General features: G+C 48.0%; 1 protein-coding gene across 1 annotated transcript; it reads right to left on the minus strand.

Annotated features, from left to right (window-relative positions):
* Positions 1–1,009: 1,009 nt before the first annotated feature.
* On the minus strand, positions 1,010–13,036 carry sbk1 (SH3 domain binding kinase 1). The gene is made up of 4 exons (XM_084670259.1): positions 12,317–13,036; positions 4,518–4,750; positions 3,609–3,811; positions 1,010–3,185 (listed from the first exon to the last, which is right to left on the minus strand). The coding sequence occupies exons 1-4, from the start codon at positions 12,352–12,354 to the stop codon at positions 2,346–2,348; spliced, it is 1,314 nt and encodes a 437-aa protein (XP_084526385.1). The 5' UTR covers positions 12,355–13,036; the 3' UTR covers positions 1,010–2,345.
* Between the last annotated feature and the right edge of the window lie 424 nt (positions 13,037–13,460).

The raw sequence follows: 13,460 nt of genomic DNA on the forward strand, positions 1-13,460 counted from the left end.
CCACACATATCCCCACACACAATCACTTCTGACCTCCTGATCAGCAGGTAGAAGATGAGGACCAGAAGGAAAGGATGAGGAGATGGAAGGATTTGACAAAAATGTACTATGTGCTGGTGAACAGAGAAGATCCTATGTTTGTGCAAAGCAGTGTGGTGTGGGGTTCCGGCAGTTGCCATGAGAACTCTGTGGCTCAGATGGGGGAGTAGCTGCTTGTATTTGGGAAGTGTTGCGGAGGGAAAGTCGGTCAATTATGTTTGATGTGCGAAGGGTGGACAGGGGCAGACACAGCCACCAGAAAAAAACCCACCAAAACTTGTCACTATAGCGACGGAGATGATAGGCTTTTGTGAGGGAGAAGGAATCAAGCACACACACACACACAGAAACTAACAAACACACATATTTATGACGTAACATAACTGCAGTAGGTACACAGGAACATTTAGATAAGCACTGAAGCAGGTTGTGCTTCTTAGACGCTTACATAATTCTATCTCATCACTAACTCAGACAGCAGACTCGAGCAAACTCGATCGATCGGCAGCACGACAGAGGAGGTGAGAAAGGTCTTCCTCCCAGACAACAACACAGCTGGGTTCAGCCGTTCAGGTGCAGGGAGAAGGGTACACCCAAGAGGGATGGACAAGGAGGGGAAAAAAAGAAGAAGAATGAAGATAAAAATGAGGGTGAATGTGAAAGGTGGTGTGTAGGATCAATGGGGGGGGGGGGGGGGGCTTGGGAGTGCCTGGAGCATGGATGAATTAACTATTAGAACTGGCTTTGCTGGAGTCAGAGAATTAATGTGAGCAGTACATCAACATTCATGCACTGGGAACTGTTGTACTGGAACAGTATCTACAGAGAAAGCGAAGAAGGCAGTCGACGGGACTGTACCAGAAAACGATGCACTACTGATTGAAATGTGGGGGACGTGGTCAAGGTCACGATGAGGAGGAACAGAAGGGGTCTGTCAAGGTGGACAGCAGGAATAAACAATACCCATGAATCAAGCTTGGAGATATCAGTGTTATACAGTACAGTGCTTTAATGATCCTTGGTCAGGTCTCACCCACACAGTCTTTGCTACACTCCACCACCTAACATTGTGAATCTAACCACTATAACATATTTTCATATATCTTTATGTTTTGTATACTTTATATACTTTGTGTTTCTCTGTTGCTACATACAGCGCATTGTTCTGACAATGAACTTAGAACCCTGTCACCCAATCCCAGTAGTAGAAAAAACTGGAAGAGCTACATGGTTGATCTACCTGACATTACAGTGCACCGCTTGACATATTCAATATTTACAGTATAAAGTAGATTTTTCCACTAGCGATTAACTCCCTTTACAAAGAACTTGTGCTTTATTTGTTCAAATGCACATGACCATACACCCAGATCCACACACGATAGGTATAAAAGAAACCATTCCTGTATTCAGGAACAGTTTCCTAACATTTGAATGTCTCTAAAATGCATTTAATTTGGAAGAGGCCAGTAAGATTTTTTTTTCTAATGGTCATTTTAAACAGGAAGTCACCTATTACTCTAAACCTTTGAGACAGGAAGTGACCTGCTGACGTGCCCTAAGAGCACGATGTCTCACAGCAGGATTCCTTTTCAATCTTTTCAAGCGCAGTTCCACAGTTAGTGCTACATGTGGGGTTCACGTTGATTCACATTGTCCCTTCTCGAGAGCAATTTCAGATTTTAATTTTTACACTTTGGATACAGCATTCGAGTTCCAGTTGTTTTGTTATGTGTCCATCAAATGTAGTCGAGATCAAATGCCACAAGATCATTGGCCCATTTTTCTTAGCCTAAGTTTAGCATAGCATAGCACATCACCTGACCAGCTTTCACAAAGGCATCCCGGGGGCAATTTTATAAATAGATAGATGATCGAGAAAGAAGGATTTGGGAAGGTGGGTTATGGCAGAAAAGACTAAACATTTCTAACACAGTCTTAAAATGGTTAGCCTTGTTCGTAAAGTTAGAATCATTAGGATGGTTATTTTGTTTTCCAACGAAGAAAAATGACTGCTGGATAAATGGCTCAGGAAATCAACAGCACACTTGTCAACGTTGCTTCACCAGAACCGTAAACAGTAGGTTGCAAATCAAAATGACAAACGCATGCGCTTGAAAATGGCTTGTCCAAAGGAGAAAGCGCGACTTGAGTGATGACGTTTATCTCGATTACATCAAGATTCGATATGGGGCTCAGTTCAAGGCAGTGCACGTAGTTCTCTTCAAATGCTCTCGTCTCTTCGTCACTTATCGTCACTTTTTCTCGGCAAATCCGCGAAACCCCCGCCGCTCTTCCCGCCGCCCTCAAACGCAGATCTCAATGGCCGTCGCCATCACCATCTGGCTCTTGGCTTTGTCTCGGCCTGGCGAGTGGTGCTGGCCGGAGTCGTCCCTGGAGGAGAGCGGATCGGACAGGACGCTTCGCTTGAGCGGCGCCGGGCGGAGGCACGCCGTCCCCGGCGGAGTGGAGGGCTCCGGGTGTCTGTGGGAGGAGCGTAACGAGGAGGAGGAAGAGGAGGAGGACGAGGAGGTCACGCAGCTCCCAGGACACACGCCGGAGCTGGACCTCTCGCTCCTCTTGGCCCGGCAGGAGGCCCGGCGACGCAGCTCGCTGACCAGCTCGTACTTGACGAAGCAGAAGACGTCCTTCACTCCGCAGCGTTTTTCCGGCTCGGCGGACAGAAGCCTCTGGAACATGCGCAGGGCGTCGTCCGTGAAGCGCCGCCACTGGGACGGGTAGGCGCTCGTGGGGCACCCCGCCCTCTGCCAGCGCCGGAACTCCTCGTAGAAGGCGTCGGAAGGCAGCGCGGCCTCCCAGGGGAAGTTTCCCGTCAGCATGCAGAAGACCAGCACGCCAAACGCCCACACGTCCAGGCTGGTGGTCACGAGGAAGCCGTCGGCCCGGCTGGCACGGCACACCTCCGGCGCCGTGTAGGGGATGGTGCCGCTCACACGCTTCACCCGGCAACCCACGCGCCGAGTCATGCCGAAGTCGGCCAGCTTGACCCGCCGGCACTCGCGGTCGAACAGCAGCACGTTCTCGGGCTTGACGTCGCGGTGCACCAGGCTCTTACTGTGCATGAAGTCCAGAGCCAGACCCAACTGCTGCATACAGCGCTTAACCATCTCCTCTGGAAGACCCACCTGGACAGGGGAGGGGAGGAGAGGAGGAGGGTGAAAGATGGAGGAGGACAAGAGGCGGAAAGGAGGAAGTGTGGACAGATGGGGTCGAAACAAAAAAAAGGTAAATACAAATTAATTGAGTATCGTGGGACCAAGAGAAGAGTACAATACAACACATTAGACAACATTCAGATGAAGACAAACAAGCTTAACAAAAGAGGCTCATTTCTAACAAGCTTCCGTAAGCATGTTGGAGCACAGCATTCTCCCACCAAGACGTGACAAAACGAGAGTTGTTCTCTGCCCAGTTACAGAGGAGCTCCAATCCCACGGGAGCTTGTTAAAACGACGATGGAACCATAACACTGCATCTGATTGGACGACAGCAGGAAGCTGAGAGGATGGGCCAGGAGGAGTGCCCGGGAGGAGGGGTTAAAGTCCTACCTGGGGGGGGATAATGTCAAAGAGGTCTCCGGCGGGGGCGTACTCCTGTCCAAACACGTAGCTGTCCTCCGTCTCAAAGAGGACGTCCAGCACGTTGATGATGAAGGGACTGCAGCCCAGGGTGCCGGTGAGGCTGAACTCTCTCAGGAAGCTTTTCAGCTTTGTCTTGTTCTTGGTGACAAACTTCAGAGCCATTTTGGTGCCTGACGTGTTGAAAAGACACAGACATGTAGAGGGTATACGTATTCTGAATTAATTCCGGGAGTTGATTGACTTGCACATTTTATTGATTCATTTGACTGATGCTGTGTTACGCTGTACACAGCTTATGGATCGCACATTTTATTGTTGCAGGAAACGACATGAAATTTATCTCTGAGGGACAAGTTCACATTTCAACTGTCTGTAAGTATAAATTGTGGGTTCACGCCTCATTGCCTCTCAGTACCAGCTGCCAGTCTGCGGTGACGAACACACAGATGCACACACACACACACACACACACACACAGCTGTGGATACAGAGCTTCTTAGAAAACGAGCACAGCACATCTACCTCTCTAGACTCATTCAGTATTCAAGTGTATCTACTGACCATTTTCAGACACTCGGTAAAACTCAGTAATGCTCTTTACCCCACAGTAGCCTCTCACCCTATTTAACCCTGCCTCTCACTCTGAGATAAGCACAAACAACCAGGCTGACTCCAAAGTAACTTCTGACCTCCTTAATCCTTCCCTCACTGTTTTAACAGTGCAGTATCTCCACTTTAAATTCACATCAACATCCAAAAAGATACACTGTAGTAAATAACACTCTAGAGCAGGCACCAGCCTTAAGAACTAACTAACTAACTAAAAGATTTTGCCTATCATGTTGTGCTCTTGGCCTCTCGTTGACTATGACTCACCCTGTGTGCGGTGTGCCACCAAGTCCACCTTCCCATAGGTGCCCTTGCCCAGCTCGCGGATGTGCTCGTAGTGCTTGGCTACGTCCGCGGCCGACAGGGTGGTGATGGCCAAGGCTTGCATGTCCTCGACGGGTACCCCGCCACTGTAGCCCACCTTGGAGGTGGGTGACCCTCCGCTGCCCCCGCGGCCAGACGGGGACAGAGACAGGCTGGCCTTGACGCTGTGTGGCAGGCTGGGGACGAGAACACATATAGGACAAGTGAGTGACTTCCAGAAACATTACGCAGGGCTGTTTGTGATGCTGTGTACAGGTGTAAGGATCGGACCTCCGACGTTGTTCGCGTGTGTGTATTTGTTATCTGTGTGTGTGTGTTTGTGCGTGTCTGACCTGCATGCGACCGGGCGTGTATGTTTGTGCCTTCGCGTGCGGCTGTGTCTGTGTGTGGAGCTGACAGCACTCAATAGAAACTCATTAACATGCGATCAATCAGTGAGTGGAGGGCTCAGAGGAGATTAGGCTGTGTGCTGGGTAAACATATCTGACTTCAAGTCCCTGTGGGTAGAAATCTGCTAAACCAGAGAAGACCCTCTGACTTGACTGGAGTGAGATCTACACACAATACTGTCCATTACTGGGAAATCGATATGGGTAGGTGGAGGCAGGCGAACAGTTGACACAGACTGGGTTAAAGTGAGTTGCTATGGAGGCATGGTGGAGATTTTCTACAGCTGAAACGCTAGGCTCAGACCTCAGGTACATATTCATCTCCATACAATCGATAGCGTGACAGGAGTAAAAGGGATTACTTTGGCAGTGCTCAGTAAACATATTTGGATTGTGGTCGCTCCGGGCAGTCTGGTGAAGTTGTTGAACCCTAGAAAACTGAGGGGGACAGTTTAGTGAGGAATGCAGTGGGACCTCTAGGAGATGGTGCCTTGTGTGTCTTCAGAATAAAAAACATTGATTAGATAATGCCTGATAAATCGTGGATCTAAATAAGTAGTGATTTGTATCAAACCTGAGTCCTTTGATATGTTCATTGTGTCTGTGTGAAATGGATGAAACTGAATCGACTCTCTCTCTCTCTCACACACACACACACACACAAGTAATTTATCACAGACAGCATCCATTGAATACATTTCACACGTAGATAAAGTATTAGAACTGATCTTGCAGGCGCATGCACAAAACACACGCACACACAGACTATTGTACTGAATGCCCTTTGTCTTCCCTTCCTACCCTGCTTTTGTTCACTGTTCTACTCTTCACTTGGCCAATTAGGATTACTCAGCTATGTTGCAGGAAGACTGTAATAAATATTGCAGCATGAATTAGAGAGGGAAAAGACTGCGGATGCACACGCTTGTTTCCCTGTTGACCTCCTTGTTTCCTTGATTCCTCACACGCAGAGACAAAAAACAGCTGCAACAAACTCCACCAAATGTTTTCAAACTCGCCATCCCTTTTAGATCACGTTGGAGGTCACAAAAGGTATGGAAAACTCAAGGTGTTCTGCTGAAGACACACTGTATGTTCCTCATACTTTGACTAAAGCTCGGTAAGTGATGAGGGACAGTCAGAAACAGACAGACTGAAGTTGACGATCCATCCTGCTTTTATAGGTCCATTAATCATAATGCACTCAGACAAGGGAGAGTTTGTTTACCGGCACTCCTTCAGCGCTGGCGGGATCCTGGCTCCCCAGGCTCGCATGGCTAAGGCAGTGAGCTTAATCGCATTACTCAGCCCCCAGAAAAGATAAAACCACCCCTGAACCCAGGACGTGCAAGCTCATTTCCTTTGCACAACATGATTAGGAGACCCAAAAATGGGGCGAGGGAGGAAGGGAAATATGGCACCTTCCGCTGAAGTGACGCTGTGAATGTGAATTGGAACGCTTCCGTTTCTGTTTTCAGCTGTGTGGATGTGGTGTGTGTTTGCATGTGTGTGTGTGTGAGTGTGAGAGAGAGGGTGAGTGAGGGGAAAGACAGAGAGAGAATGTATTTGTTGGAGTGTGTGTGTGTGCATATTGTGTGTTGTGTGAGCTTGTTTGTGCTCACATGTAAACACGTGCGGGTGTGTGTGTGTGTGACTGTGTTTGGCAGTGACAGCCCTATCAAAGAGTTCCATTGTGGCCCTATCTCTGCGAGGGAGCAGCTGTTGGGCTCCAGGAAGCCTCGTCTGGAGTCAGCCCCAGCCCTCCTCGGACACACACACACACACACCCTCACACACACACACCACCTCTCAGAACCCTGCCCCTGTCCTGTCCTCCTGTCACACCAGGCTGAGGAGGAAACAGACCAGCCAGGACACACATTTAAATGGGTTTCATTCTTCCTGGGTTCATGTTTTTATTTTTCAGCCTTAAATCGCTCACAGCTTTCCTTGGACACCTTCATCAGACAATGAGCTTGAGTTTGAAAGGGAACACATCCACACGTCTTCCTTCATAGTAAATGGAACATCAAAAGCAAAAGGCATGAATTGCCAGGGTTCAGGCAAAAACCAGGCATTTGCAGTCCCTCTCTGATTACCAGGACACTGTAATATGCACAAGACACAGGCCAACATGTGTTCTTCAGGACTATATCACACCTTCCTGACAATGACAAACAGCAGAGGATGCGATGACAAAGTAAACCCTCACAGGTCCAGACTCCAGAGGGCTCACGGGGGAGCCTGCTGACCTTCGCTGGGCCGACACTTGGCAGCACATGAGGATCTCACTGAACCCTACGAGACGGTTGGCGTCCACATCTTTTGTTTCTCTTCAGCCTCGATTCAGACTCGAGTCTGTCACAAAGAGAGGCCCTTTTTCTGTTCCTTGTTGTTGTCGCAAAACATGGGAAGTGGTTGGCTTTGTTACAGAACGTTTGAGTTCATTTGTATTCCCTGTTCCACGTAACGCGCCATCTATGCTAGCCTACTCGAACGTTTTGAGTATTCATTAAGCCCAGCACAGGGACATAGTGCTAATGAAATCGTTTGATCTTACAGGAGTCGGCGTTGAGAAATTAACATTACATTTCCATGGGAACCATTTTCCTCATAATAGAATGCAGGGTCCGCTTTCAGCATAGACTTTTCCCCCAGTAATTTGACAGATCGTACATTCCCTGTAACTGTTTAATAACTACTGTGCGCTAACTGTCTCCATTCAAACTGTTTGCATACCTTCATGCAATCAGGAAGAAATTCTCTTGCTGATGAGCTGGTACAGCTAGTCAATGAACACTTGTCACAAGAGGAGAGGATTGCCGTTAGTGAGGTCTGAATAACAGTTTGATGAATTACTTTAGATATTATACTTCCACAGCATTGGTCAATTAGCAATGGGACCAAATTGAACTCAATTGGGATTTTCTTTTTTTATATGAATCACCTGTGTTTCATTCAGATCACTCCCTGCTTGTATATCGTTTTTACTGGTTATTCTTTTCTGGTATGTTGATAAGCGTCACATAAGGACTTGTGGTGCATTGTCTGAAAGACAATCGTGAATGTCTGATTGATGCCAATTGGCGATAAAAAATAAATGTAAGAAATAAATCGATGTTCCACTTTGTCATCTGTTCTGCTGTGAAAATGTAATTTGTGGCACCAATTTAACATAAGTATAGGGTGGAGGCTTCTGTTGGTCTTTCTGCGCTGTCCATTCCATTCTTGTGGGTTGCCTGGCAACCTTGAAGGAAGGGGGGCTAGGTTAATGGGTGGGTAGTAAAGGGGAAGGAGGGGGGAGGGGGGGGGGCGATCTGACCAAGCAACTTCCCAAACAGAAAGTCAATCACAGGACGTTTTTCCTCCCATTTAAAGCCAAAGAAGCCTCTCTTGGAAATGTAAACATGGGACTAATCAAAGAAATAATTTGATTGTGGCGTCTGCATCACATCTCTGTCGCGCACTAATGGACCAACCTCTTCTCCTCGAAGAGAGTCATTATCTGTTCAGACCGATCTCCTGTGTCCAATTTCCCATCAGGAGCCCAATGTTTGCGCTCGGAGCAGCCAAAGTGCTCACACTGCTTTTGTGTAGCGCAGACTGGGCCATCAGCAGCTTCATTGACAGTCTCCAGAGCCCTGGCCTGTAATGATGAGAATTATTCAGAACTGATCTGTCAGCGATTGGGTCTCTTTAAACCAATCAGGAGTCCATTTGGGGTTGGGTTTATCTCCCTCATAGTCGGTACAAGGGGCGCTGATTGGGCAAGTCATTTTCCTGATGGCTGAGGTAAGGGCCTGTCTGGGTTAAGATTGGCAGACTGTACCAGTGATGGGAAAAAATAGTGCACCATGTGTATTTATCTGGGTTGAATTTTTTGAACCACCTTCTCTTTGGCCTGACATGTTAGGTGTGAAACTCTTTGTAACTTATATTCTCTGTCTCTCCCATGCTGTCATTTTTCTTCCACTTTCAATGTGTTGTGCTGTCCTTGACTTTTCACTTCCTGTTTGCTTTGGCAGTCGTTCAGTTGCCAGTAAATAACTGAATCATCTACCTTAGCAACTCGAGCAGCAACGCCCAGGAAGGGGGTTAGCGAGTTAAAAGGCCTGGCGCCCTTCTCAGTCAACCACACACACACACACATACACATAGACGCACACGCGCGGCCACACACACTAGAACACCTCCAGCCGAGCTGTGATTGGACGACCAGGAGCCTGGGCCACGGCCACTCATTTTGACAAATCACCTTCACTCGGCCGAGCCTACTTTCATGCGAACGCTTGGTTAGCGTCCTCCGCACCCCGCTGTGGTCCATGCGCACCATGTGATCCCCTCTCCACTCTCTCTCCCCTTCCACCTTCCTCTCTCCATTTTCACCATATCTGCCCTACCCGCCCCCCCCCACCGACTATCGCTCTCCCCTACACCCTCACTCCCCTTCCCTTTATCGACCCCTCCCTCACTCCTTCCCTCCCCCCTGTCCTCTCCGACTCTATCCACCGCCCCCCCCCTCCCTACCTTCCTCCCTCCGTCACTCCTTCCCTCCCTCTCTCCTTCCCCCCTGTCCTCTCCGACTCTATCCATCCCCCCTCCCTCCCTGCCACCCTCCCCCCCCCCCTCTCTCTCTCTCTCTCTCTCTCTCTCTCTCTCTCTCCCTCTCCCCTGTCATCTCCGAATTTATCCACCCCCCCCTCCCCTCCCTCCCACTCCCCTCCCCTCCCACAGAGCGACCTGCTGCTCTGGGGTCTGTCAGGCACGGATGGTCACGATGCGGCCTCAGCCAGGACACACTGGGACAGCCGGGGTCACGAGACACGGAGGGGCCAGCCCCAGGGTGAACACGCGCATGGAGAGGATCCACACACACACAACCCAGAGTGCAGCCTGGGAGCTTTGGGTCACTCTCAGCGACACACAAGACAATATGCTGGCCACAGCTCATCAAGCTGTACTGACATAAGTGCTCCATTTATGATACTTCATTGCTGCTGTGATTGTGTGTTCTACGTGCTTTGCTCATTCTGAAATGGTGCACACAGTGTTACCTGAATGCTTGAATTTCCTTTGGGATCAATAAAGTGAATCGAATTGAACATAAAGCAATGGTAAACCACATCATGGGAAAATACTGCAGTGCCACATGACAAAACACAACAGTTACTACTGTCATGTACGCTGCCATAGAGGAGAGAACTACTCTGTCTGAATACAGTTACTCATTATCAACAACCTCGAAAAAGCAATCAACCGGGAATTATAATTGCACCCAGTCACCCAATAAGAGAACAGCCTGTACTTTCCCCACCGGTACGCACGCGCATCTCTGATGCCTCAGAGCACTGGGAGCGATGTAAGTTGGACTGAAGCACTGCATCCGTCCCTGAGTCGGATACAAGAGAATGGGGCCCTTTGATGTGAAATGGATTAGGAGGTGTGACTCCATGGGAGTGTGTGTGTGTGTGTGTGTGTGTGTGTGTGTGTGTGTGTGTGTGTGTGTGTGTGTGTGTGTGTGTGTGTGTGTGTGTGTGTGTGTGTGCGTGTGTACAGTAGAGTACATGGGCACCAAAACCACTAACGTAGGGGAACGACTGGTTGTGTGTTGATGGGTTAGGCTGGAGGATGAGGGGGGAAGTGGGAAGTCTGAGGGGGGTGGGGTTAGGGTGGGGGATGAGGGGGCAAGTGGGAAGTCTGAGGGGGGTGGGGTTAGGCTGGGGGGCCACTGAGATACAACAAAGCAAAAATAAATGACCAACCATTTAAACGAGAGAGGAACCATCTCTTCATACACACCAATGAAACACCATGATGTTAGGGTCCAGCAGCCAGCTTCTAGCCTTTAGACCTTAATATATGAATCCCTGATGCTGATAACCAGGGATGCTGAGTAGGAGAGCTGCAATCCAATCCATTTCAATCCCTTCCTCTATCCCTCCAGTCTGCCTCGGTCAACTCATTCCGGAATGCAACCACAAGAGAAGCTTCGACCTGCCCCTCCACGCAACCCAGCACATCACATGACCTGTCCCTAAACTCTATCATCCCGTGGGAGCCTCCAGCTCTCTCTCTCTCTCTCTCTCTCTCTCTCTCTCTCTCTCTCTCTCTCTCTCTCTCTCTCTCTCAGTCTCTCTCAGTCTCTCTCTCAGTCTCTCTCAGTCTCTCTCTCTCTCTCTCTCTCTCTCTCTCAGTCTCTCTCTCAGTCTCTCTCTCTCTCTCCCTTTCTCCCAGTCTCTCTGAACTGAACTCCTTCTCAGTGCACTGAGAATCTGTCTACTACCAGCCAGAGCACACAGCTTTTTCACACCCCTCGGTGCAAACTGGGAAGCTTGCTCTGTTCTGTGATGTACGCTACATTCTGTAGCCGGGCCATGAATTATAAAGAGAGGTGGTGAACTGCTGGAGTATAAAGGAGCACTCCTTTATTTCATTGTTCTGTGACAGCATTTTAACAAAATATGACCCCACGAGGGTGAGCTGTGTTGAGCTGTGAGTCACTGTGTTGTTGTCAAGGCATAAAGTGTGTGTGACAAAAATGAAACACCTCTTAGCACCAAAGACCGTCATTAATAGTCCATTATGGACCCTGGGCCTGGCTGCTTTTATTGTTTTTGTCCGATAGAGTCAGAGACATGCATTACCTGGCATTACCAGGTATTATGAGTGTTATATTACCCTTCCCCGGACTGAAGTGTGGGCCATTATGTCTTGAATTATCCTTACTGCCCTCTTTGTTGATCTGTTTTTTTTTCATGCTGAATAACAAATGCAAAGCATTTCTGTAAAATAAACTTCTGATTTAATATTTGCTGGCACCATGGAGCAAAATCACGTGGAGAACCGAAACCATCCAAGCTCATGAATAAGTATAATTTCATTATATATCTGTATTCAGGAAAGAACATATTTACATATTGAGTGCTTATATTTACTTCAATTTACCACCATAAAATTTTAATTCTATTGACAACTCTCAATAGAACCTTGGACTGATTTTAGTATTGCACCATTGCTATGTTGAAGACGTCACTTTCTGTTCACAAAGTGGACATATGCTGTATATTTACAGCTGATGTGTGGATGTCCCCAGTCTTACTGACTTTGCTATCGGTAAAACGCCGAACATCTTTGCAATTGAACTGACACGGTGACGCTCATTCGGGACGAGCTTTACGAATAGAAACAACCGAACACAAAACAATAGAGTCAGTGCATGTTCATCATTAAGTTATCATTAGCCAAATGGATTTACACGGAACTCAATAAATGTATGTGTCACTAAAATTAAGCAATATTCATAACATCGTAACATGTAGGACTTGTAATTCAGAAAGCACCGCGTCCATTTACCTGCGGGCCACCTGTCTCTCTTCTCCATGGTCCTGCATCGCGCAGCAAGCAGAGCACCTGCGCTCCGCCTCTGACCGACTGATCCACCAGTGCCAATAGCGATTAACAGAATGGATGCTCTTCTGATCAATTAGAATTGGACTTGGAGAGAAAAGCACATGACACAAACATACTACATGAGTTTTCCTTCCAAGTGTTGCAGAACTTCGAGATTTTATCTGGGCTTCTGATGAAAACCTGTGCTATAAACTGTCTCAAAAACATAAACCCTCCGCTTCGTTGCAGTGTCTGTTTGTTGTTTGTTGTTTTGGTGCGTAAAGGCGCGTCTATGTTTCAGGCTGTTCTTTGGCAAGGTAGATAATTTGCTCCTGGCTCTCGTCAGCGATGAAGGGATGCCTTTTGCAGCTGAAGCAGTGAAAAAAGATCCTCCAATTCTGTTTTAGTCGTCTGTGTAGAGCACACACCGTCTCAACCTGCGAGACAGCGGGAGACGGGTGCGTATTTATCTTCTGCTCTTCTGGGGGTCTGCCTGACCCAAATAAGCATCTCACTGTTACATGCAAGTCCTTTCTTTGACAGTGCTCCTTTCAGTATGCAGGTGAAACTACATGTTCTTCCTCCTGTAAACCCATTCACTCGGCGGCTCCATTTAGTTTAATGTGCAGCAGGCGAGATGGGTCCGTTACTTGAGGACTTGGTTTTCCACCACCGTTCACAACAGTTCGCCACTCCTTTGACACAACGAGCCAGCTCTTTCATTGTTCGCTCGCGCTCGCCTCGGCGTCTCCACCTTCTGGGCATCGCTCAAGCTCACGTGCACTGGGTCCTAGCGCCTGGTGCCAAACACTAAATAAATGGCTCTTGCTAAGCTTTTACTCTGGATGATCCCAATGACTGTTGCATAATTCAGTTGCTTGGGACTCCAAGTACTTTATTTGGTAACAACGTGGCAAGACTTTCTATTAATTACAGAGTGGTTGTGGTTCCCATCACATGTTTGCCAACAAGCAGTCTCCCAAACATGTTTTGCCGACCAGCATAGATTGGATTGAAGCAAGGGGATTGAAATAACAGCGATGGTCTTATCAACCTCAGTGCATAGTCCCTAATCTTCTTTGTGCATTATCAGAAATCAAGGACCACA

Source organism: Hypomesus nipponensis, chromosome 13 (assembly GCF_054491055.1).
Source record: "Hypomesus nipponensis isolate SF chromosome 13, ASM5449105v1, whole genome shotgun sequence".
In the NCBI taxonomy this organism is placed as follows: domain Eukaryota; kingdom Metazoa; phylum Chordata; class Actinopteri; order Osmeriformes; family Osmeridae; genus Hypomesus; species Hypomesus nipponensis.